At 41.0% G+C, this 26,502-nt stretch overlaps 1 protein-coding gene across 7 annotated transcripts in view; it reads left to right on the forward strand.

Annotated features, from left to right (window-relative positions):
• Window positions 1-6,357: 6,357 nt before the first annotated feature.
• The window catches only part of U2SURP (U2 snRNP associated SURP domain containing), a 43,103-nt gene continuing 22,958 nt past the window's right edge, over window positions 6,358-26,502 (forward strand). For 2 of the 7 annotated variants that reach the window (XM_084212693.1, XM_084212688.1), the window contains exons 1-13: window positions 7,258-7,322; window positions 14,249-14,296; window positions 14,720-14,737; window positions 17,077-17,175; window positions 18,252-18,366; window positions 18,765-18,898; window positions 20,893-20,960; window positions 22,251-22,345; window positions 22,429-22,464; window positions 22,565-22,647; window positions 23,029-23,194; window positions 23,608-23,819; window positions 24,761-24,804. In XM_084212693.1, coding sequence (XP_084068819.1) covers window positions 7,278-7,322; window positions 14,249-14,296; window positions 14,720-14,737; window positions 17,077-17,175; window positions 18,252-18,366; window positions 18,765-18,898; window positions 20,893-20,960; window positions 22,251-22,345; window positions 22,429-22,464; window positions 22,565-22,647; window positions 23,029-23,194; window positions 23,608-23,819; window positions 24,761-24,804 — 1,163 coding nt within the window. In that variant the 5' untranslated portion in view covers window positions 7,258-7,277. Of the gene's footprint in view, window positions 6,603-7,255; window positions 7,323-14,248; window positions 14,297-14,719; window positions 14,738-17,076; window positions 17,176-18,251; window positions 18,367-18,764; window positions 18,899-20,892; window positions 20,961-22,250; window positions 22,346-22,428; window positions 22,465-22,564; window positions 22,648-23,028; window positions 23,195-23,607; window positions 23,820-24,760; window positions 24,805-26,502 lie in introns of those variants that run through there. The other 5 variants (XM_084212691.1, XM_084212689.1, XM_084212692.1 and 2 more) reach the window with 5 other exon arrangements.

Below are 26,502 nucleotides of genomic sequence, written 5' to 3' on the forward strand. Positions count from 1 at the left end.
GTACATTTTACACGGTGATATTCAGATACATGCTTGGTCACATGGTATAAACTGAGGTCAAGTGTAATTAGAACGTTTTGTCCAAGGATTTTCATTAAAATCTTCTATTTGGTAGTGAATCACGATAATGTGAAAAATCTTCTGAACAAGGGGGCAATCAGAAATAAGTTTTTAAGTTAGCAGAAAGAAAGTCTTAAAAGTGTGTTGCTGAAAGTGATTTTCAATGCATTTTTCATTAAAAAGTAGGGCAGATTGGTAACACTGTTTATAATCTTCATAAAAATTACACTGGAGACCTGCTAAGAAAACAAGCATAACTGAACAGTGCTGAGAATCCAACATGAGAAACAAAATATTACATGAGGAGCAAAATATTAAACAAAAGACATTTTTCAGATAGCAGGCCTAATATGCTCCAGTATCTGTGTGTTTTATAGGGGGTGCATATTGGAGTGCAGGGACACAGCAAGCGGACACTCCTCAGGGAGTGACTGACAGGGCTCTGCCTGCAGGGAGCCTCAGGAGTGAGCAGGGCCCTGCTCCTTTTGGGCTCTGCAGCGTGGGATTTCAGGAGAGGAAAGGCTTTTGGGGATTACTGGGAACTGCTCAGCCTCTGGTACAGGTCAGGCTTCTCATGGTGCTGCTCTTCACTTGCGAGACCACAGAGAAGAGGAGACAGACCAGATGCTGGACTGGGTGCTGCATCCCTGCAGAGGCAGGCGGTGGGGAGGGGGCTGTTTGCTAAAGAATACCTGCCCCTGCCCTGCTCCCAGCACACCACACACACAGGCACTCCCAGGACGGCTGTGGTGATCCTGTCTCAGTCCCATATGGCAGTGAGCCTGCCATTTGTGGTGGTCAATGCCACTGCATGCCCTACGGTAGATGGCCAGAGTGACCATGATCTTCAGCCTCTCTCATCAAGGTTAGATAAGAAGGGGTGGTTGACTGAGACCAATCAGGTTTTAGACCTGCACTAAAGAGGCTGTTGGAAAGCCACCAGCAGCTGTTGCAACAGATGGTGTCTAGAGAACGACAGCATCCACTGCTGATTGGGAGCTGCTGGCCTTGCAGCAGCAGCAAGGCTCGTTTGACACGTTCTGACTTTCCTGCAGCCTCCTGACGTTCAGGGATGTGGGAGGCTTTCGGGCCTTGTGCTTCAGGGAGCTCTGGGCTATGGCCTGGCTGCCTCGGAGACACCCACTGGGTTTATGGCCCACTGGGGCAGCCCAGGCTGGGAAGAGCAGGTGGGCTTTGCTTGTGATTCAAGACTGACAGTTCTGGTGGACACTGGACTGTCTGGGTAATGGTGGAGGTACACACTAATGCTTTAGCAACCACATTAATGGAACTCATTGCTAATGATCTAAGTCTTTTGCTTATTTCCAAGGCAGACTCCTCACAGGGAGAATGATCTCTGAGGACAGCCTGGGCTTTCATAAAGACTACTGCATACATATTACATTGGCTTGAGTATTCTCCTCCCAAGCCAGCTGTGGGATAGTGTGCAGGGAACCTTACAATTTGAAGCACTTACAACCTCAAAATAGCCTCTTATTCATATGTAGTCCATCAAGGTTACTATTACATGACTATTATGTGGTAAGCCAGGGAGAATCAGGACATCTGGAGGTCACAGTGAGGAGTCTACGTAATGTAGTGCATGAAGAGCCTCTCCATTTCTCTAACCAGAGTTTATATTTAGAAGGGCATGGTCAGCATATACCATGGTTAATCCTACCATGTGTAGAATTTTCTGCAGGCATTATCTCCAAATAACCTTTTAGAAGACTCTTAAAACACTGATGAAGGTACTGCCTAATGAGGTAAGTAATGGAAGCTAATGTTAATCAGTACTGGATGAAGACTCAGAGGAAAAGATGTGCTAAAATACCAAATGTGAGTTTGTTTCTACATTATACTTTTGTCTTATTCAATGTTGAAGTAATTTCTGAGGTGTTATTTTGTCTGAAATATCAAAAGCCCTAAAAAATATTCTAAATTACTTCAACCCTACCCAGTGAAATTATGCCTTTTGGTTAGGAAATGAAAAAATAAAAGCTAAATGTATGTTTTGAACCCAAACATACTCAGCACACTAGGGAAGAGGTTGTACTTAGCCCTCCTACTATACATAGCTTTTTTGAATAAATAAACTAATTTTAAAAAACCTTAAAAAGAGAGAAAGTCCTAATGGGAATATGCAGTGATGGTGTTTGGAAGATTTAAGATGCTTTTGAAGATAAACCTTTAGCCTCATCCAATTCAACTCACGCTGTCAAGTATCAGTCTTAGTAGCACTTGCTTGACTTAATCCTCTACCATACAATTCCACCTGTATAATACCCTTTTTCTTTTAATATCTTCACTTCTAAGACAGATTTTGATGATTTCTTTCTCAGTAAGAAGTTTTATCGGAGTAAAAACATTTACTCTGTTTCCTCTGGATTTTTCTCCTGCACTGGAACTTTTTAGTTACTCTGACTCTGTTGTGACATCTTCCATGGAACCCCACTAAACCAGAGAGAGGGTAGAATTTGGCTCTATTTAAAAAGAGTAGCTATTAAAGAAAGGGAGGCTTTAGCCTCATCTGTGTTTGCTGTACCTCATGGTTGCAGTTTCTCTGGGAGAACATCTGAAGAGATACATGGACATACAAAAAGGGTCCTTTTGTTCTGTGTTGTTTTTTTTTATCCTTTCTTGAATGTGTATCAATCTCTTGCAAATAATGGTTTGATGGGCAACTTTTTACTGCAGTGATTGCAATACTTTGTAATAATTGAGTAGACACTGTGCTTTGATCTAATACTGAAGCGATTAACTTGCCTTTAGAGATTCTACTCCCCTGTCTTTGTACGACTGGATAAACAGGAAACCTTGCGTCACTTTCTCCTTGACAAACTAGGGTCAATTATACTCTATAAAGCTAATACCTTGATAGGTAAAGAAAAGTGGGAGTGATACCTATATTTTAAAGCCTCAACTGGAGGAGAGAAAAGGTAGATGTTGTAAAAGGGAATAGCAGTAACCAACACCATCATAGTTGCACAGCACTGTTCATTTTAATGTCTCAGTGATCAGGAGCTTCTAATTTTCTGTCCTCTTTACCTTGAAGTTGAATATCTTCAGGTTTGTATCCTTTATGCTATAAAAACCAGCAATGAAACCCATCTGAAAAAAATATCAAACACAGCAAACTGGGCAAAATACTTCACATTTTAAGAAAATTTCTCTGAAAGTTTGGTTGTTTTCTTTTTAGAGTTCCTGCTTTTGAAAGATTTGAGATAAAACTTGCCTTTTTCTTGATAGCAGCAAATCTGAGCACAAATATTGCTGTGAAATTAGTTTCACTGTGATGAAGAATAACATATTGGGTAGGTACACATTTCATGTTTTCCATGGTCAAAATCCACCACTGTCCCAGATTCCAGGGGCTCGTGGTAAGAGCAAAGTACAGCTTGTCCTTTGCAAGGGTTGCAGAACTGAACCCTCACTCACAAAGTGCATAACTAAGAAATTGTTTTGTTTGTGTGTGCAGAGTGGGAGTGTTTTGCAGAGCACAAATTGCTACTCACTGTTAGTAACCTGACAGGAGACACTCTCAGTATGGTGAAGGAATGACTGGCATTGCACTCATGTTGAACTTCCATGCTTTCAAAACAGCGGATAGGTGTGCACATCTGGATTCTAGCCACGTAGGCTAATTCTCTCTGACAAGAAGCTGCAGGAGAACTTTTGAAATTAAGCCTTCATTTGATACTTGCACTAATGTCTGCAAACTACACTGCAAATGGCTGACCCTTCTCAGCCAGACGGCGCAAGTCAGATGTTGCCCCTGTGACTGGTTTGCGTAATGTGCCTCATTGCTTGAGGAATCCCAGGGTGAGGAAGAACCCAGGCTCCCTGATAAGATGTGTTCCAGGAGAGAGCAGTGGGGTCCTGGAAGGGAAAGCAGCTGCTGAATGGCAGGACTAGAGCAGGAGTCACAGCTTAAGGAAGGTAAAGCACCAGCACTGAGAGATGGAGTAACAGAGAGATGGCTCCTGCGGACAGAGCAGTGGCAGCAAGTCCAGATTTGCTGAAAGGCAAGTTGCCCTCTCCCAGACAGCCCCTCTAGCTCTTTTTCGTTATTCCGGTGGTCCCTGCTAAAGCATCTCAATTGAGGCCAGGCTCTGTGCCCCGGCTGAGTGCTGCCTGCCTCTGCTCTTGGCTGGGCGCTGCGCTCCCAGCGCTCCCTAGCAACCCGCGAGGGCACGGGGGAGCTGCAGCTGCCTATTCTGAGAACCCTCGCTGGCGGTTTTCAGTCCCTGCCGTGGGAGGAGGCGGAGGACGGAATAAGGCAAGAAGCTGGAAGACGGCTGCGTGAGCACTGGGGAACACACACACAGCCGGTGACTTTAGGGATGCGTGAGCCACTCCGCAAAACTACGCAGGAAAGTGTGAAACTACAGAGTTACAAACCGGTACACCCAGCAGCTCCACTCCTGTCCTACTCACAACCTGCCTGCCCCATGTCCTCGAACGTGCTTCCTTTGCCACAGGGTAGGGAACTTCCACAGCACCCAGAATCCTTCCTCTCCCTTTCCCTCACACCCACGTTTGCTAAAGAATTGCAGCAATTCTGTGCCCTGGTCTGGAGTGAGAGCAGTGGAGAGCTTTCATCTGAAAGTTGGGAAAAAAGCAGCCAGAAAGACAAGTGTAACACACTGCAGCACGTGGTTTACTTAATGTAGCTTAGTGTTAATTATTTATGATAATTCGTGATTTTCCCAAGTATATTGCCTAATGATACTTGTCATTGTAACAACAGTTAATAAACAATTCCCAGGTCTGTAGGCAACCAGATTTACTGCATTATAATGAAAAATGCCTACAATTTGCTTTTAAATATTGTTATTATTATTAGCTAACCCTTTCCAGCATTAATTCTCCATGGATTTATCCATCTCACTGTTTCCTTTCCTTCCCACTCTCCTTCCTGCCCTTGCTCTCCCATTAAGCCCAAAACAGTGACATGTGTTCTCATTCACTAACTGTACACAAGTGCTACTGTACTATTGCAATGTGTTATAAATAGCACAGATTGAGGAGTACAGTTCATTCTGAAAAATTATCTTTAGAGATGACCTTTGAAACTCTAACTATTTCTTTCCTGTTTTTCTCAGCATGCTCTGGATTGTGATGCTCTTAATTGGGTGCAGTTTATTAATTACAAAAGAGTGTAGAGGCTAAGCAGTAAGAGGAGGATTTGAACAATGAGGTGGATAATTAAAATGGATTAATGAGGTGGATAAAATAAAGGGATTGAGGCCAAATGGAGCACAAATTTTCTAAACATTATTGGCCCCGAAACTCTTATCATCCAAAGGCACATTCCTCTTTCCAGCTAGATGTCTGTTTCTTTATCCAGAAGTGTCAGTCATCTTTCATGCCAGGTTTATTAATACGGTCCCAGCAGAGTTGAGCATCATCTAGTGTCTTCTCCTGTAGCCCTAAGTTCCCCAGCTGGTTTGCTTTCAACTCATTGCTGCACCTGTTTGCACTAATACCTTAAAAACCACCCCAAAAGCAGGTCATAGATTATACTAATCCTGTGTCTCTGCAAGGCAGTGAAACGGTCGTCAAGTAAACAGGGAGAAAGATGGGGGAAGAGAAGGGCTTGGCTTGGATTCTGAGGCAGTAAATCCTGCTTAATCCATCCATAATGCTTCTTGACCAACGCCATCCCTTCATGTGGAAGGACTCCTCTATGGGAACGTTTGGGGCTCAAAATATCCTAAAAAGACTGGTGGAGTTGTTCCTGTCATTGTATGGGTTTGATTTCCCCCTCCTTCCTTCCAAGCCTCAGTGATTCCTCCTCAAATTTATCCAAAGAGCCGTGCAGGCTCCTGCAGGGTGGAGATGGGACCCAGCACCGTGCCAGCCGTGGGACCAGCACGCGCTTATCGCTGCAGTCGCTTGGGTGCGTTCCATACCCATCTCCCCTCTCGGGGGCCTCGGCACCAGACCGCTCCGCCTTGTGTTGCGGAGCGCGGCCCCCGCAGCCGGAGAAACGCGTGCTGCCGCGAGGCCTTTCTCCCTGCCTCGCCTTTGCCGCAGCTGCAGCAGCACCGCCTGACCCGCTGCGGACTGAACTGCGGAAGAAAGCGGCTCGTACCCAAGGAATGATGGGGATCGTTATTTTTTATTTTGCCATTTTTATGTGACTTCGGGTGGAGTCACGTTACGTGGCACGGGCCGCCTCAGGCGGGCGCTCGCACGGGCCGTGCCTGCCCCCTGGCGGCGCCTGCGCGTCCCGCCGTGCCCGGCACAACTGCGCGGGTGGGAACGCCAGGGAGCTCTTCCTGCTGCCCGCCCTGCTCTTCCTGCACATTGACCGCCCTTGAGGGAGACGTCCCTGCCGTTCTCCAGCCCGCCGTGAGCCTCGCTGCCGCGCCGCTGTGCCGTGTCCGCCCTGACCTGCCTGCTCAGTGCTGGTGACACGCGGTGACAGCTGCCATGGACGTGCTCGCAGCTGAGCCGTCGCCCTGACACGGCTGCGGGCAGAGCAGCAGCTCTCACCAGACCATGTCCCTGCACACTTGGACGCACATCTGCAGCCGGTGAGGTTTCCTGAGAGTTTTGCCCTCATCTATAAACTCCCAGCCCTCTGCAGTTGCCTCTGCCCTCTTCAACTTCACGTTTTGCCTTTTTTTTTTTTCTCCTCCCTTCTGGAACCTTCATTCTCCGCTGCTGGTGGTTGTTAGCACAGGCCCTGCTCCCTCCTGCCGCTCACAGGACAGTGGGTGTCGGCAGGTGGTGGATTAAAGCTTTCATTAACTTCCGTGTATCTTCCTGTCTTTTCCTTAAGTATTATCTCAGCCCCTGCATATTCCACTCTGAAAATCCATGAAAGCACGGGGATTCAAGACTCATGATAGATGTGACGGCTGGTTATAATCCCCAGTTAAACAGCCTTCAATACAGTTGCAGTTGTAGTGTGCTATCAAACCCAGTAACGAAGGATATGCTGTGTTAGCCTTTTCAACAGCGAAGGGCTTTTCTCACTGAGGTGTAGCATTTCGGGTTGCTCCAAGCGGGATCCGCTCCGTTTCCCGTCGCAGCGTGTGCGGGGCGAGCGCTGCCCGCGGACGGGGCGGCCCTGCCGCGCCGGGGGGGGGGGGGGGCGGGGGGAGCCATCGGCGGCTCGGCCATCGGCTTCGCGCCCTCCGCTCGCGGGCTCGGTGGGATCGGCGCTCGCTCGGCCGCCGCCAGGGCTGGGCGAGGGGAGAGGCAAGATGGCGGACAAGGCGCCCGGCGGCTCGCAGAAACCCGCCGGGAAGGTGAGGCCGCTCCGCCCCGGGCCGCGTCCCGCGCCCGCTCCGTTCGGCTCGGGAGGCACGGCCCGTGGCCCGCTCCGTTGCGCTCGGGGAACGCGGCCCGCTGCTGCGGCAGCGGGGCCCGGTAGCGGCGAGGCGCGGGCGGCGCGGCCTGCTCTCTCCTGCTCTAAGCCCGGGGTGACCGCGGACCCCGGGACGGGGTGGGAGGCGGGAAGAGGGCTCGGGGTCCCGGGCCTCTTGCGGGGCACGCCCGCTCCTCGAGACCGCCCCGGGCACGTGTCTGTCCCCGTGGCGTCCCCGTGCCCCGGCCGAGCAAGACGCGGGGCTCGGCGGCGGCGCTGTGCCGGCCCGCGCGTCCCCGGCTCGGAGTGCGGGCTGCTCCGCAATGCCCGAGCCCCAGCCGTGCCCACCGACGGCTTTCATTTCATTGCCCTCCCCTCCACGTGGGCTGAAGCCTGCGCAGGGTTAGTTTCCAACTCGCGAGTGTGAAGGAAAATGACGAATTGAGATGGAGTGGGTTCTTTTGAAGTGCGGTGAAATTACAAGTTTCGTAGAATTGCTATGGCTTCCCCGCGCTTTTCACTGAACCCTTTCTACTTCCTGTAGTTCCTGCTGGGTGGATTTCCAGCCCGGGAGCACAGGTAGCGCAGCAGGGCCGGAAAACCTGGCCCACAGCTGGGCTCTGAAACCAGCCTGTGCTCGCGGCATCGCTCCTGCTGGGCGGGCGGAGGGCGAGATATTTTGGGGGGTGCCCTGGCGGCTGATGGTTTGAGGATTGCTCCCTTTCTTTCACTTTCGTTTCAGGTTGTCGTTTCAGGTTTTTGGTGAGAACTGTATAAATCCTCCAGGTTTTGGTGTGTGAGTGTGCAAATCGTTCAAAGAGGAAGCCGTGTTATGGCTCAGGAATTTCCAGCGCTATAAATGAATAATTTTTGCCCATCTTTTTATAAGGCAAAACCAGGATTATTTAGTTTTTTTTAAATTTTATTTTGATGATAAGAAACTGTACTAATTAATGCAGTTGGTAATGAAGTGTAGTTACTTAAAGTCTTTGCATGTTTACTCAGTTGTTACTAGAGTAGGAGGGTTTTATTTTTGTTTCCTTTTTATGATCTGTTCCAAATATTGCCAAGAACCGTTTTTTTTATCTTGCTTTTGGCTTGGAATGGCAAATAAGAGCTGGACAGAAAACTTAAGTAGTAAAATAGGTCTTAATTTGTGGGCAGTGGCTTTCAGGGAATAGGACATTTTGGGATTTCAAGTATAATCAAAAATAGAATACTTAATTATTGATTAATGCAGCTGATAGCATGGTACAGAACACCGACCCAGATGTGATTCCTTTCTTTTTGCAGTTACATTATAGGCTATTTGTGTTTTGTCATTTGCTATTTCTGTACTGATGATGCTCTTTTTTTTCAATATACAGTAATAATTCATTTATAGGAATTGTTTTCTGTCCTAGATGTCAGTTCCACAGAGGTATGTTCAGGCAGTTAACTCTTCCATCCCATGGGAGTCAGTAGGACACCTAGGGAATGTAAGGTCAGACTGTGTTCATCTGCCAGGGCCTGCTGGGGACATCCTGTACCTGCACTGCCCCCTCTGCGCACTCCCCCTCACCCCTCTGTTCCCCATGCCTCCAGACATCCTTGCCATGTTTCACTTTATATTCTAGATCTGGCTTGTTCCTTCTTGTCAGTATTATTTTATGTGCCACAGAAAATAGGGATAGTACCTACTTGGATCCATGAGAATGTTTCTGTTGAAAAGTGAAATAAAATAAGACATGCCTATCTCTTAGGATTTATTTCTCAAAAAAAAATCTTGGGAGGCTGAAGAAGTGTGTGTTCCCTTTGGTACCTTTGTTTTATTATTCCATAAGTGCTTGTGATATACATTGAGATGCTTTTCAGATGTCTGCAGAAAGAAATGGTACTGAAATTAGTAATATTATTTTGTTTTAATTAGTTTATTCACACAGGGATTAAATGTGTATTTTTAGTTGAGCCTATATGAGAATGTTTATGGTTTAACAATTGAGCAAATAACCATTTTGCTAGATTTTATGAAGTAATTATTTATCAGATATTTTGATTATTTTAAAAAATTTTAGGATTCATTTACTTAACGTGATGAAAAGTGAAGTTGTCTGCTTCTTTTGCAAGTTACATTTGTTTTGCAAATACAATAATTTATGTATCTCACAGACTCATAGGATATGTTTCAGTGGCAATTCCAATTCAGTGCCTTTGCTGGCTTCCTAGATACCTGCTGGAAAGACACAGTGACCTTTTATTTTCTGTGCTCTGTGAGGAGCTGTGACCTAGTGCCTGAAATAAAATAATTTATTGTCCAAGTACTGAATTTGACCCAGGTTTTTTTATTTTATACACACACACACACACACACACACATATATATATATAGATAAAAATCACATTTTTGTCAGCCAGGCATTGTTTGTTTGATTCACTGACTGGAAAGCAGTGCTGGAGGTGGTACAGGTTCAGGGAGCCCCCAGTGCCTGCACTGCTGTGGTGGCAGCTGCTTTGTGTGATGCTGGCAGCTGCTAAATAACTTTGAGAGTCTCCCATGTGAAATGTGTTGCAAAAGCATTAACTATTCCTTTGGCCCTTTGAGATTAGAATAGCAAGATTCGTGCTTGAGATTTACAGAAATCCAAGTAGGAAAGGAAGATAATTAAAATAGAAAATAGACATTGCCAAAGACTGCACAGGACATCAGTGTAGGGCATGATTCTGAAATGACAGATACAGATGTTCAGTTTATTTATGTAATGAAATTTTAGCTGCTCAGTGATTCTTTGATTTTGTTATTGTATCTTTTGGGAAGAGTTACTGTCTGGCATGGCCACTCCTCTTACATAGACTGCTATTCAAATTGGGTGCCATATGCAGATGGAATACTCTACTTGGACCAAGCTGTACTTTTCCCTTTTTCATCCCAAAAGCTGTACCTGTTACCTGAGTTGAAGGTCCTAGTGGAATACTATTATGTACAATACTTCTGGAGAAAGCCACTGGCCATTTACTATTGTGTCTGCGAGTAATGGTTACTCAGACAGGATGTGCATTATTCCAGTAACTGTAAAGCCTAAATACATTAGCAGTAAAATAATTTGCAGGTGTTTTCAAGCACTTACTTTCTAGAGAGAAAGGAAGAATAAAAAATATAAGGCTACCTGGAAACCTACTTTAGCTGAATTTTGACATCTTAATTTATGGTGTTCCATTTGTTTTTCCTTTCTGTCAGTGCTGATACAAGGAGTCATAGCCTTGTACCTGCTTCTTCCCTCCCAAACATTGTCCTCTCTGGTTGATTTGGCATGTTTTGGGCAGCAGGCTGCTGCTGTGAATTGGGAAATGGTTTGGCTGAACCTCCCCATCTCTCCCTTCAGTGAGTGATCAGCTAGACCAGGAACAGTGCTGGAGTTCAGTGTGACCGCTGTGGAGGCAGGATCAATGGAAGGTGTTGAAATAGGGCAGGAGTGGCTTTCATCAGAGTTTCTTTTAAACATTTCACCCTGCAGCTATTGCTTCTTTCAAGGACAGGGCTTTCATTTATGTTTTAAGTTGTAGCAATTACTGTTGTAAAAATACCATTCAGCATTTAGAGGACCACAAATTGTTTCCTGGGTTGTTGGCAGCTTTTGTTGCTCTTTGTTTCACTAAATGGCATCAGTATTAATTTAAAAAATATTTATTGTATACAGTATATGTTAAATACTTGTGAAATAACACAATCATGCCAGTTTTACATAGAGATTTTTAAGTCTGGAGAAACTGTGAAGAGCTGGATTTGTGGCCATGTGAGCTGTGGGCAGGAAGGAAGATTCCAAAGAGCTGTTTTCTTCTCTTTTTTCCTTGGAAGCTTCCATGAAGCTAGAAGAAAATGTAAAGATCAGGATTTCAGAGGTGTCTCTGCTTTGGCATTTTCATGGAAGTTTGTCATAAGTCTCATTTGTATGGTCCTTTGAAGTTTGTGGTTTTTCTCTTGGAGGTTGAGTGAAGTTGGCTGGACTCTGAAGTGAAGCTTTGGGTGACCTGACCTCCAGGACTGAGGTTTGACAGGGCTGTATTTTAATGCAGGCTGCTGACACTTCAGCTATGGTGGCACATGCTTTGACAAATGTGCAGTGTGAAAGTGATGGAAAAATTGATCCAGCTCTAAAATAGTCTGGTTCAGGAAAAAAAAAAAAGATAGTTTTCGGGCAGCTATGCAATGAATTGGGGGCAAGAAGGCATTTGTGAATTGTCTGTGCTGGCAGTTACTGAAAGTTGGATTCACTGCATTTTTTCTGTTGGCATTTTGAGCATGATGGAGCTGTCCTCACATCTCATCATGTGCAGAGCAGAGCTTTGTGTGTCTTTCTTTCAGCAATTAAGTTCAGTTGAGCTACTTGATGTGATGAGAACAGAAAAAATAATACTGCTCTAGATTTCTACACAGGTGGGCAACATCTTCTAAAATGTTTCCCTCTGTTAGAAAGACACCGATTCCGCTGAGTCAGAGCAGCTGGTCTGACTCTTAAGGAAACAAAATGGCCCCTTTTGTCAAGGCAGTACAGATGGATGCAAAGTGCAGTGCTGTGAGAATTTGTGGTTTTTTAAAATAACTGTTGTTTAGCAACTGGCAGATAGCAATGTGTAATTTTGTCAAGAACCTTTTCATCTGTTCTGTTTTGTCAGAACAGTTGCTTGGTTGGTCAGGAGCAGTATCAAAGGTAGAACTAAATTTATACATAGGAAAGAGAAGACCTTAAAAATGAGAATTGTTGAGGGAGGAAGATGACATGGCTCTCCAAAGCTGCTAGTTATTGTGGGGTACAGTTGGTCTGAAAGCTAAAATTGCTTTTAGAAGTTTTCTGAGTGGACCCTTAATAGATATTCTGCTGCTCAGCTAATGTTCAGAGTGGCTCCACAGTGCCATGGTCTCTGTTGGTGGGTTGAGGAGTGCCACTGGACTCCCACAGAATCTCTGTGTGTTACCATGCACTGCAGCCTTTCTGAGCAGTATCATCTGCTTGCTGCTGGAGAAGCAGATTTAGTGTCTTGCTTTTTTTTATGTTCTTCCTCAGGATAATCTGTCACTGTACTGAGCATTCCCACTGTTACTCTGTGTAATGCTTTGTTTCTGTCCTCCCTGTGAGCAGCTTCAGCACCACCCCTGTTGGGAGCTGTCACTATCTAAAACTTCCATAAATGAAACAGATGTGGAGAATCAGGAAGTGGCCATTCCTTTCTGCTGTTGCCAGACAAGCTCCTTTCCTGGATCAGTACACCAAGGCAGACAGCACTGTATCACTCCACCTTTAAGTTTGATTTTTTGAGCTGTAGCTCTCAGATTGTTTGTTGGAAGGCTGGAATTGCAGCTGCTGTGCTGGTTGCCGCAGGGGGGCAGCTGGCAGCAGGAGGAATGCTGTTCCCATGCTCTGGAATTTGCACAGTGTTATGTCTTTTGTCTGTGGCATGTTGGGCTACACATTCATGAAGTTTTGAGGGGAGGACAGCTTTCCTTAGGCTACGTTTGTGCAGTCTGGAGACCTGTGCATAACAGATGACTGATCTGAGTGCCGCAGGCAGTTTGGGATCACAAAAAAATCCAGCATCAAGTACACAGGAGGAGAAGTTTGCAGGAAGTGGCGTTAATAAAAGATGCTTGAGATACCTGCTTCCATGTGTATTCTAATGAACTGCTACTGCTGCCTGTGAACTCAGCTTGTTATTAGCTTCTGTGCAAAGATGGGCTTGTGAGTCATGTACAGTGCTGCAAGGAAGGGGATTTGGGAGGCCTTTGAGTGTAAAGCATGATTTTTTCCCCCATTTTTTCCCTGCCCTGTTTATCTTTCTTTAGAAAACCTCCAAACATATTCGTAGAAGCCTTTTGCTTCTCCCTTGCAAGGGCTATATCTCTGTGTTGCACTCTACCTTTGTGCACTTAATTCTGGTTTCTGTTGAAGACTATTTTTTCTAAATTGATTTTATTGTATAATATAGGAAAACACTTGTTGAAAGAGAAATATCTCCGTCTTAGCTGATGAAAAAGCAGGATGCACAATAAAAGCAAGGCCTAGTAAATGATCTTCTAGAGTAGTATTTGGTGCTTGTTGGTTTTGAAAGATTGGAAATGAGCGTCATATATTACTATTTCTGGTATAAACTATAAACTCCTGGTAATGAGGAGAAATGCTAATGTTCTGTAACTAATGAACAGACTTCAGCTAATGGAAATGTGTTTACTTTGACTTAAATTTCAATTAAGGTATGAATTGTGCATCAGGCAATAATATCTTAATAGTTGATGTTACGTCAGGTTTTCTGGAATTTGGGCATTATGTAATTTAAAAGTGTGTTCTCCATCGCTTAAGCTCATTTAAAACCTGATTTTGTGTATATGCTGGTTTAGGTGTTCAAGTTCAGTTAGGGTTTAAAGTAATGACACCAATTAGTACCTGGTCACAAAGTGTGGTTTTTGAGGTGGCCAGATTCCATCTATGCACAATATAGTAAAAGCAGTTTTGGAAGTTATTTTATAGGAAGCCAAATGTAATCATGCACTTTATATAATCTTTGACAGCCTCTAATGACAACTCTTGAAGATGCAATGTAACTAACCTACTTTTTTCCCTAGTGGTGCCACTACTGATGTATTTATAAAATCCAGCTGTGGAAATTCAGATTTTTTTAATGGTCTATCTTTAGGTCTGTCCCTTATTTGCCTTATATTAACATTGTTCTTGAGGTGACCTAGGTCAGATAGATCATTAAAATACATTATAAGTATCTTTGTTCTTGTGTATTTGGATGTTGACATATGAAAATTCACATTCCAAGAACTGGGAAAAGCCTCCCAGAGGTTGTTTGTTTCTTGTTGTGTGCCTCACCTCCTCCTCGGTCTCTCCTCAGGTCAGAGGGCCAGATGCAGTACATACCACTGGATCTGCTGATTCACATGTAAGTCCAAAACACTTAAACGAAAAACCAGAAAATTCCAACCAAACCCACAAACTCAAAATAGGCCTGTTTTTAAAGAAACCTGCTTGCTACAGGCAGAGTCTGATGCATTGGGTATGCAACCTGTAGGTGTTTGCAAATGAACCATTGATTTCATGTTTAAAAATACTCTTGAAACTTTCAAAACAAGCACCAATGTAGGAAGCTGTGCTGCATGCTACTGCATCCATAATAGGTACTGGAACAGAAAGGCTCTGCGAGGACTCGGAATGGGTTTGTCTCTTATACTGGGGAGTGCTTGAGGATGCAAGGTGGTCAGTCCTAGGAATCATGGGATATTCAAGTGCCTTTTCACATACAGTTGGCTTCTCAAGGCTGAGATAGTGTGGCCCTAATTCCATCCTTTATTTTTCTTTCTAATAGAATATGATAAAGGAAAAGGTAAGAAGAATAACCTGGTCCTGCTGTCCCCCTGCCCCTTATCCCCTCAGTGACGAGACCTTTGCCTGGTTGTGTGGTTGGTATGTTGCATGAAGACTTACCTGTTTCTGAGCTAAAATGAAAGCAGGCAGCAAGAGCCAAACTGGGAGTTAATACCAGACAATTCATTCTGTGGTTTGGATTTTCTTCAAGATTTCAATTTGATTTTCTACATACAGAAGTCAATTACCAGCTGTTAAATTGCTTGTAAGAGCATTAGTCGAGTTGTGGTAGCAGAAACTTTTCATAGAGAAATAGCTTGTTTTATTGATTTCTTTTACTTGCTACAATTTGGGCAATTACTCTTAAATCTCTTCTGAGTATTTTGTACTGATGGAACTGGAACTTTAGTGCTTTGTGCCACCTTACAGTCAGTGCAGTGTTCTGGTTAAACAGAAGTTTGCTTTCATACAGAGATTTGATTACTCAGCTGCAAGTTTCTCTTTGCTTCTGTCATTTGCTTTACCTTTTTCACAGTATCTTGCATTTTTTGAAGGAGGAAGGCTTTCAAGTTCTGTATAGTTCTGTTGTTAGGAATTCTGTGAAGCTGCATATGGTTAATGACAATGTTATATTTGCCTGCTGGAATCTAACTAGCAGGCATAAATTAGTTCAATCTTATATTTATATTGTTCCTGCCAGTTGGCAGGTGGTTTTTTTCCCTGAGACCCTTTCTAAACTGAGCAGCTCTTAGTGGCAGAACTCTTTATCTTGCAGCTGCTTCCTTTATGTCACTGGAACAAATATTCATGTGGCTGATCTGCAGGTATCCTGTGACATTACTGTCAGAGATTATTTTCTGATGACAGGATAAGCCTTGGGAGTGTGGTATTTGCTCTGCCTGCATTGCTGTGCCATTGCTGTGTGCTCATGTTTTGCCAAGGTTGTATATTGTTTGTCATATTGAAATAGAAGCTGTTTTTCAGACAACTGGGAGACGGGATTTTATTAAATTTAAAGACACACAGATGAATTAAAAGCTCCTGATAAGCCTGTCACAGCAGCTCACATTGACAAACATGGTGTCACAAACCAGATAACTTCACAGAGAACACTGCATAAATTTGTCACTGATAGCCTTACTTTCAGTGATGAAGAGGGAGCAGTTTCAAGGAAGTATGAACTACTTGGTCCTATGCTTGGCACAGATCTAAGAGTGATGCTAAGCAGGGATTATAAATTGAAAACATTTCAAACAGTTTGTTTTTCATGGTGCTTTTTTATGAAAAAAAAATTTAATAGAAAGCTGATACTAGAAATAAAAAAAAAATTTTCTCTGCAAAGAAAATTATTTCTAGAGGAAACCCTTTCTAGTTCATATCAGAATATTTTTCATAGTATGACATTTAAGTTGTTCATCTTATTTGTCTTGATGTTTTATTGAGCTGATTTTTTTCAAGATCTGTCATTGCAAAAATCATACTTTTAAGCATCACTGTCTGCTCTGTGTAAGAGCATCACAAATATTTTGAAAACAAGACTCACAGCTTCTGGGGCTTTGTTGTTGTGCTGATTCTTCATGAATTACTGTGTTAAGGCAGCAGTTTCCAGAGAAGTATCTTTTCTCTCATTTAACTTCCCGTTGCCCATGTCTTTGGAACATGCTCTCCATCTTGTTGTCTTTCTTCTCTTAATGCTTTGCTGCCTGTTAACTACCAGAATAGAGCCTTAAGAATTCCATTTCCGTGCTCCAGAAATTAGTGTTATGTGGAGTACTTCCTTCATTGGGGTTTTGGAAAAAAATTAGAAATAGTCTAGGAGATGAATGTGAAGTTCTTGTGTGAGGTTTTTTAATAGCTGAAAACCTCTAGAACGCGTTTTGTTGTTCCAGCAAAGCTATTAATTTTTACCTTGAAGTATAATGCAAATTTATCATCCATATGGTAGTTCCATTACCTGTCCAACCTTGCACAAACATTTTTCTTGCCAAAATAGTCAAAAAAGCTTTTTTGAGGGTAAGGGGAAGAACGGTAATGGAAGCATGTATTTCTGAAGTTTTAGAAACTGCAGCGCTGCACAGTGATAAATGTCCAGGCTCTTACAGCAAGTGTCCTTCAGATTTCAACTATGTTTGGATGGTGTATTAAATGCTTTCTCATTAAACCAAGGATGGTTTGTTTAAAAAAAGCCACACAGATATTTTTTTTTTGGTTGTATTAGATAATGAAAACTTCACAGATCAGTACAGGAAGGCTTTTCTTTGTTTTATTTGAGTTACTGGTCTAGACCAAGGTCAAAAGTAGCATTATTTTAATTGTTTTGTAAACAGTTTGATGTCTGTTTTCTCACTCCCTTTGCAGCCTCTAATGGAAAGTAAACTTAAAGCATTCAGTATTGGCAAAATGAGTGCTGCCAAACGGACACTGAGTAAGAAAGAGCAAGAAGAATTAAAAAAGAAGGTAATGGTATACAATGAGAATTTTACTTTGTATGCAGCACTCAAATAACTTTGCTTTTAGATTGCAACCAGATATTTTAATTTTGGTAATTACAGCTCTCTATGAGTGAAAGTGAATTGTCTTCTACATGTATAATGTATTTTTGGCATCCATGGCATTATGATACAGAGAGGCTTACTCTTTCCTTCTCTGTGAGAAATCAAGTTCTTTGGCTTCCTGAAATAGGGAATTACAATAATCCATTGCTCAGGATGGAGACAGCCATCACTTTAGGTAATTTTCTGTTCTTCCTTTCCTCTCTTATCATTGGATTTCAGTTATTGCATAGAGTACCTGCCATTTTTGAACTTGTTTCAGTACACGCCCCTGTTAATTCTGTAAAACATTTTTTTTGTCTAATGACTGTATTGGGAGCCAATATAAACCTTAAAATTTGGTAGTGCATTTTAGATTACTCTGGAATGACCAAATTTTAGGAAATATATATCTGGTTGTTGGTAAGGTGGAAGTTTTGAAAATTTTGGGGTTTGAGATTCGTGCACACAGCCTGTATTGTGTTGCAATGGCTTACCTCCTGCTGGGCTGTTGGACATAGTGGCCTAGAGATCATGATAGTGCTAAGCCATAGTGCTCAGCTTAAGCCATTGATTCAGCTTGTTCTCTGGGAAATACAGAAGGGTGATCCTCTTGTTGATCTCCTTCAGCCACGTGGGTGGATGGTAAAGGCTGGGATGGAATGGGCACTGTTCTCTCACGCTGAGGCTAACAAAGCTCCAGGCTCATAAGCCTTTGATTTGAGCTTTTCTGTTTGGCATCTTTTGAATGTTAAATTGCCATGTAAACTCCTGGAAAGGAGCATATTGGCGCACACAACCTCACTGGCTTTGTGTGTTATGTGTTGTGTTCTACCCACATTTCTCAGAAATTTGAATTATCTAAAATTGAAACTCCTTTGATGCTGTTTGTAGCTTGAACTCTAGAAAATAAAAATGAATGTCACATAGCTAATTTAAGAGTAACTGTCTAGTGAAAGTTGTTCTGTGATGATAGTAAATAGATGAACATTTGCTGTGTAGGAGGATGAGAAGGCTGCTGCAGAAATTTATGAAGAATTCCTTGCTGCCTTTGAAGGAGGTGATGGTAATAAAGTGAAAACATTTGTAAGAGGAGGAATCGTTAATGCATCTAAAGGTATAACTAATCTTTTTTTGGAGGTGGTGGGTCATTTGGCTTTGAGTAAAGATGAAGATTGGCTTTGAATTGCATTTTAAAATTAGTGTGTTACATTAGAAGCAGAAAGAAAACTTGATGCTAAAATCTACTTTATGCTTTGATTGAGGTAGGCAGTGGTGTGATTTGTGCTTTAACTATAAGAAGAAAAAATGCCTTGGTTTAGACTACCTAATCCGTGTTCTTTTTCTTCATATTAAAAGATGTTAAATTATGTAAAATTGGTATTGTCAGCTTTTTAAAAATGAAGTAATATATTGCATTGAATGACCGGGACTAAAAATCAACATTCTTTCTAATGAACAGTGTTGTGCAGCATGAGTTAATAAAATTTGCTTTCAACTTGTCTTTAATTTCAGAGGAGCATGAAACAGATGAAAAACGGGGTAAAATCTATAAACCTTCGTCACGATTCTCAGATCAAAAAAATCAACCAAGTCAGCCATCTAATGAGAAACCTCCATCCCTCCTAATGATAGAAACCAAAAAGCCTGTAAGTTTCTCACTTGAATCTTAACTCCATCCTGATGTATTTAGAAATGCTTAGAAAAAGGGCCATGAGTTCTTGCAGAGTAGTTTTATCTGCATGTGTCACATCTGAGAGAAGGTGGACATTTGGAGTTTCCTGAACCAGCAGCAGATACAAAGGTGATGAAATGCAGAGGCCCAGGAGCCCTGTATGTGACACAATACACCTGGTGCTGCACTGCCCTTTTATTGTGTTCCTGCTAAGGTGGACAGACTTCTCATGGATATTGGTTTAGTGACTGTTGCAAATTAATAGCTTCTTCAGTCCTGAGAATTTCTGGTTTTAGAAGCAATTCTCAATTTCTGTTGCTACTATCTGTTTTTGATTTTATTTTTTTAACTTTAAACCAAAAAATAAATTGTCCTTTGTGTTGATCCAAGTTATTCTTTATAGGGTTCTTTGAGTTTGTTTGTTTGTTTTGGTTTGGGTTTTTTTTTGGGGGGTGTGAAGTTTGAGAAGTTCCTTTAGAAGTCCCTCTTGGAGTTCCAGAACTTGCACAGTTCAGAAGCTGAACACCTTGTTTTATTTAATTTTTTTTGTCTTCTGCATGATTTGACGGAAGGTTTTCTTTGTTTTGTTTTTGGGTTGTTTTTTTGGTTTTTTTTTAACCAAGGTTCGTCATAAAAAGTAATAAAAATATTAGAAATATGAACCAGCAGTTTTCAAGTCAAGTGATAATTGCATATGATTACTGTTACTACTGTGTATGTGTAATGAATGTCTTGGATGTCTTAAAAGTCTTTTAATAGAGCTTACTACAATTTTAAAGCTTAAGTGAAACATGTAAGATGCTGCCTGTTAGGGTGGGAAATGAATGTAATGTGATAATTGTGGGCAGTTCCATCATAACCTCCCTCCAGCTTTAAACAAATGTCAGTGTTGGACCAGTGGGGTACTACTGGATGGTAGTTTTGATTTTCATTGTATGTAAAGCTCTACATATACAGAAATGAATTGTAGCATTTTTTTATTTTTCTGAGCTCTGTTCTGTCATATGCAAGTGTTTGTACTGTAAGACTATTACTGCTTTTCAAATTTTTCATAAATACTTGTGAAGTAATGCAATCAGTTTACTCACTTGCCATGTCCAATGGTGATTGAAGATAATGAGGTAAAAATGATTTTATTTATTTGGCAGACCCTCCCCAAAAACAAAAACAAACAAACAACTTTGCCTGGGGTGAGTAGGAAGTCCAGTTTTTCCAAAGCTGTAGTGTGTAACACAAGTATTTTGTATGTCTGCCTATTGGAAACGTTTTCATTTAAATTTGATTATATAAAAACAATGTTGTTGAAGATAATATTTCACATGAGTTAGTTAAGGAACATGTATTACTGTTAAAAAAAAAAAGTAGTATTGCAGTATCCGTATTCTTCATCATTCAAGAGTTTTTCCTGAGGATCTTAAACTATTTAAAGTAACTGTTTTTTCAGACTATATTTACATCCAAAGGGAAGCAAGAGAAGGAAATTCTTTTCAAGGAGAATGTTTGTGGATAAAATAATTGAAAATATATATGTAAAATAATTTACATATATATGCACACACATCTATCAAATTCATTAGAGCATGATGGTTTGCTAGGGGGGTAGTCAGCATCCTAGTTTCCAAATGGAACAAAGTGACAAAATACCTCACAGTTATTTTAAATGTGTATGTAGTAGAGAGAGTGTTTGATCATACGTGCTGCATTGTGAGAATGAGAAGTAACAATTTTTTTTTCAACTATTCCAAATTTTTATTTTCTAGCTTTGTGTTTGATAGCGCTCAGTCTGAATGTTTTGAGTCTGTTTGGTTGTTGTTTTGGTTTTTTTTCATTGTTTTTTCCTCCTGTAGTTACTTGGTTTGAAAGCTGTGGGTAAAATATGCATGGAAATTATCTAAAGTTTTGTTATGTGATTTTTAATTCCATTCATTTTGTCTTCTGAAATGTTGTTTTATATATCTTTAATTTTAGCCTTTGAAGAAAGGAGAGAAAGAAAAGAAAAAGAGTAATTTGGAACTTTTTAAAGAAGAATTAAAGCAGTAAGTTGGCTAGTTTTTACTGTAAACAAACAAAATCCAAGGTTTTTGCCTTGCCAGTATTTAAGATCGTTCTCACTAAGTTGTTTCCCAGGGAAGGTTTTTATTTTTTTTTCTCCCTCAGATGCTTGTGAAATGGTATAACTAATTAGCTTAAAATAGGTTAGTTAGGCTTAATTACTGCCATTGCTGATGGGCTTGGCCGTTGTTGGGTCCATCTTGGAGCTGGCTGGTGCTGGCTTCATCAGCCATGGGGGAAGCTTCTGACAGCTTCTCACAGAGGCCACCCCTGTAGCCCCCACTGCCAAAATTTACCCACTACAGGGGTGTACTGGTGCAGAGAGATTGGTGACAGTATGAAATGTCAATCACTCTTGGAAAGAGTGAGCTTTGTCAGTGTTTCTAAACTGTATCCATAGGAATTTGTAGGAGGAGGTTGAGCTTTTGTATAATGCAGAAATAAGAGTTGTAATTCTAGTCTAGAAACTTCAACTTACATAGTATTAAAAGCAAGCTGGATAATGATTGAAAAAGCAGATTGTTTCACTTCCGTATGTGTTGTAATACAACAAAGAGCAGCCCATGTATGAGTGCAGCTGAGTGCCATCTGTTTATCCTGGTGCTAGTGATGGAAAACAAGTGAATCTCTATGTATTAGAAAGCAGTAGGTACAACATTCTAAAGCCATATGTGGCTTTTGTGAGGAGTGCCTGAGCCTCACTGCTGCATAGATCCTTAGTTGGTGTAAATGAGTTGAAGGGACAGTCTTGTACTCCTGGGATTCAGTATCTTCATATCAGGATTTAAGGCCAGACTGCAGGGGAACAAACAGTTTCTTGTGAGTACTGTCCTCAGAGTTAGAATCTGAGATGAAATCCAGTTTAATCTGGAAATCGTCATGTGGCTGTGCCTCTGAGTAAGGCTTAGAAAAGCTGGAAGGATAAATTGACACTGAGGAGTTGTGTGCATCTTGAAAAGTCACCTGAGTGGTCTGTGGAGCTCTGGCAGTTGGATGTGGAATTGGAGTCACTTTTCAGAGCACAGTTGTAATTCCAGTTTTGTTTGAGAATGAAATACCCTGACAATATGAATGAGGAAGCATGCAGCTGGAATAATTCTGGTAGATATATTCCAGTTAATGAAACAGAAGTTCAGACATACTGGCAACTTGGAAGTTGTAATGAACTCATTGTTTCATATTAAAAATTCTCATAATTGTTTTCAATTCAAAATTTTAGAATAAAAACTTCGTAATGGTTTTAAGTTGTTGCTGACTTTACACTTCCTTCTTAGAATCCAAGAGGAGCGTGATGAAAGACACAAAACAAAAGGTAGATTGAGTCGTTTTGAACCACCCCAGTCTGATTCAGATGGGCAGCGGCGTTCAAGTAAGTAGATGTTATTTTATAAGTTTGTCTGGGCTACAAGATTTGTAGACTAAATTGTACGTATTTCTCTTCTCTATATTCAGTGGATGCTCCTTCAAGAAGAAACAGATCATCTGGTGGTAATACAGATTCTTTTCTTATTCAATTTAATGTTGTCATTTAAATGCATAACAGAGATTATGACTTCTTTTTTTTGTTTGTTGTTTTCCTTTATTTTAGTACTGGATGATTATGCACCAGGGTCACATGATGTTGGAGATCCAAGCACAACAAATTTGTATCTGGGAAACATCAATCCTCAGGTAAGTTTGGAGCCAAGGAGTGCAGTGTTGTCATGTTTGGGCCCAGACAAATTTTTTTTCAATATTCATTGGAATAAGGGCTCTGAACATAACGCTGAAAAGTTAAAGTTTAGACTACCAGTCTCTAGCTCAGTTAAAATTCTTTTTCCACTGATATCCCTAAGCAAGGTGGATCATATCTCAACATTTGAGTGTGCTCAGTTAAAAGTGCAGTTTTTTACATTCTTGTTTCTGCAGTAGATTGCATCGGGGGGCTATCAGTGGAGTTGCGTTATGTCAAGAAACTAAAAAAATTATGATTTTGGCATTTGGACAGTAATACAAACAGCTGTCACAGAAATACAGTGGCAAAATGTTAATTTTTGCTTCTTTTTCATGTAGATGAATGAAGAGATGTTATGTCAAGAATTTGGCCGCTTTGGACCATTAGCGAGTGTTAAAATTATGTGGCCAAGAACTGATGAAGAAAGAGCAAGAGAAAGAAATTGTGGCTTTGTTGCCTTTATGAACAGAAGAGATGCTGAAAGAGCATTGAAGAATTTAAATGGTAAACAGATTTCTCAGTTCAGGGCTGTAATTATCTTTGCAGACTGTAAGCACATTTTCAGGTTTTATCAGACAAGTGAGATGTATTCTGTAACTCCAGTTGATACCAGGCTGGCAGTGAGTTTACACTTGACTGTTCTACTGGCAACTGAATGTTGTCAAACAATAGTAATTGTGTACTGTAGTGTCCTGAAGACAGACATTGGGGGAAGACTAATAAAACATTTTGTATAATAGGCCTTCATTTGCCTATGTTGTAGTCCGATAGATGTAATAACAGTAATCAATAATGTAAGCAAAAGGTAAACGGTGGCAGGCAAACTTCAGTGTTGCACTTAGCAAGGAGAAATCTCAAGTGATGCAGAACCAGTTTATAACATCATGGTATTGAAGGGGTTTTTTTCACTTTTTCAGGCAAGATGATAATGTCGTTTGAAATGAAGCTGGGCTGGGGCAAAGCTGTACCTATCCCACCACATCCCATCTACATTCCGCCTTCCATGATGGAGCACACCCTGCCACCGCCCCCGTCAGGACTGCCTTTCAATGCCCAGCCTAGGGAGAGGTTGAAGAATCCTAATGCTCCAATGTTACCACCACCAAAAAACAAGGAGGATTTTGAGAAGGTAACTTACAGTACCCTGGGCCGTATCTCATTGTTAAATACTACATCAGTGACAGTATTTCAATGGCTTCATAGATTTGCATTGTTCAGGCTGACTTTGGCAGCCCTTAGTCTGCAAATTCTCTGGCTCCCTGCTGTAGCCCAAGGGAACCTACTTAATTCCTGAAGCTCTGTTTCATGTCTGTGTTAGGGTACAGTATATTGGCTCTTGGTTAATTTAGTGCTGCTTAAAATCTGGCTATCATTTTCCCCCTCCAGGCTCCCTGGATTTTTTTCTCCTACGTCCCCCCCTTTTCTTGGCTGCCAAATTGCAGTATCTAAATTGTTTTCCTTATAGAAAATCCTACGTTTTAATTTGGGTAGCATTATTTTTACCCTAGAAGAGTTGATGTATTTTGTGTAGAAGGTAATTAATCTGGACATTGAGTAAGTATTTTATGCTACTTATGGAGTCAGTTTTCAAACTTTTCTTTTTGTGGAATATTAGCTGATAAAAGGGTAAGTATCTTGAAATCACAAACCAACTTGATTTACATTTGTAAGAATTTATTTATCCTTTGAATGACACTTAAATGCCAGGGCTGTTTTTTGTAAGACTTGGGAATAAAGTAATACCAACGTGATCCAAGTCAAATAGTTTAGAATCTTTTCATAAACGTAAGAGCTCCTTTCTTATATATTCCGCATAGTTCCTATTCAGTGCCTCAATGTACATTCTGACAGGAATGTTCTGATACTTTGCAATTGGTGAACCTTCATGGTTCACTGACACAACCATTTGAATTTTGTGTAATTGCTTTGTTATAACTTCACAGCAGTGATTGCCTGCAAAGTTTGTGATAGATGTGTAGTATTTTCATTGCATATGTATATTTTTGCTTGTTACTTGTTAACAATACTCACATATTCTATGTTTATTATCTGATGTGACTTCATATACAGACTCTGTCGCAAGCCATAGTCAAAGTGGTTATCCCAACAGAAAGGTACATGTTTTTCTTTATTATTACTGATCTAAATATAGAAAATTTCCCCTTCGGAATTTTAAAGAAAAATGGTGATGTTGTGGAAAAGGTAATGGCTTGACTGAGCAATGGTTATTTTATAACACTTAAAAGAAATGTGTGTGGTTTACAGTCTAACTATTCTTGTCTTATTAACTATTTTGGGGGGTTTTTTTGAGGGTAGACTTAAGTAATTATCTTTTGCATTTAATTTGATCCCTCGAAAGAGATGCAGGGTAATTTTGTGAGTGAATGCTAGGGTGAAACACTGTGTTACAGATGCAGCCTAAGTCCTGACATAAACCTCTGCATATGGGGATGCAGCTGTGCGGTTTTTTTCTTTTTTTCTTGTTTTTTTTTTCCTTTTTTTCTTTTCTTTTTTTTTTTTTTTTTTTACTTGTACATTTTATAACCAGTTCAGTTGGAACCAGTTCAGTTTTGATTTCTGCTAATTTTTTTAATGTAGCAATTAATATTTTTTGTCACTGAAAAAGATACTTTTGTATTATTGCAAGGATATTTTTCCATTTTGGTCCCTGTCACTGTTCCTACCTTCACACTAGTCTAGGTATACTCTTGCTCAGTTAAGCTAAAGCCTTTTCCCAAACATAGGAACACAACACTGTTTTAAAAGTAAAGAAGCACAAAAGATTACCAAATTCTCTTTGACATTGGCCTTGGTGAGCAACACCAGCTGAACTGTCTGCGGCAGCGGGGGACCAGGAAAACATCATGGGATGGATTGGGAAAGTATACAGTTTTTGACCAGACATTGGTACGATCGGCTCCAATAAATGTGGTTTTATTATAACTGAAAAACCTTTTTTTGTTGGCCAACTTAAGCTAAATGACCTTTTAAAATAATGCACTATCGGTTTTTTACTACACTGTTTTAATTGTCACAAAGTCCCTTTTTTCTTTTTTTCGCGTGGGGGGAGGGGGCAGAAGGAGATTTGTGAGCTGGTTATAGTGCATTAACAAACTTGTCAGTACATGCTCCAATGTACTGTATTTTTGATGGAATTTTAGGACGGTACAATTTTTGTTGGGTAGAAACTTGAATAATTGGGGCGACCAACCAGGAGGAGTCTTGATTTGAGAAACATTGAGTAGTAGAACAAGTACTTGTAAAACTGTACAGTGCTCACAGAGTAGCTGTCAGAGAAAAATATTTATTTTTTCATGTCCATTTTATTTACTGTAGCATTTTAAAAGCCTGTATGATAAGAACTCATGTTAAATGAATTGTATTTGAAAACACTTCTAATAATTCTTCTCCTGATGATTTTGGAAGTTGCCAATGACAATTGCTCAGACCGTTCCTTACTCAGTGCATCCCGTCATGCAAAAACTTGGACTTCAGTGGGATAATACGTTTAATTATTCTCCTTTGGTTTAAAAATTTCAATGCTATTTTTAACATCTCTTTCTTCTTAGTAAACAGCAAACCTTCAGTATGTATAATCAATTATTTTTTCTGAGAAATTCACTTCCAAGTAGTCACATCTTGCATACCAAAATGCCTGTAACAACCTCTTTCAGATATAGGATGAGCTGAATCTATTTTCATACATTGGAGGTCTTATGAAGCAGATGTTCTTCTTCAAGCATAAGCTGCTCTTACACAACTTGATTTTACTTGATGAAAGAAAAATTAGATGAAAACCAATGATGATTTGC

This window comes from Fringilla coelebs (genome assembly GCF_963513975.1).
Source record: "Fringilla coelebs genome assembly, chromosome: 10".
NCBI classification, from domain to species: Eukaryota; Metazoa; Chordata; class Aves; order Passeriformes; family Fringillidae; genus Fringilla; species Fringilla coelebs.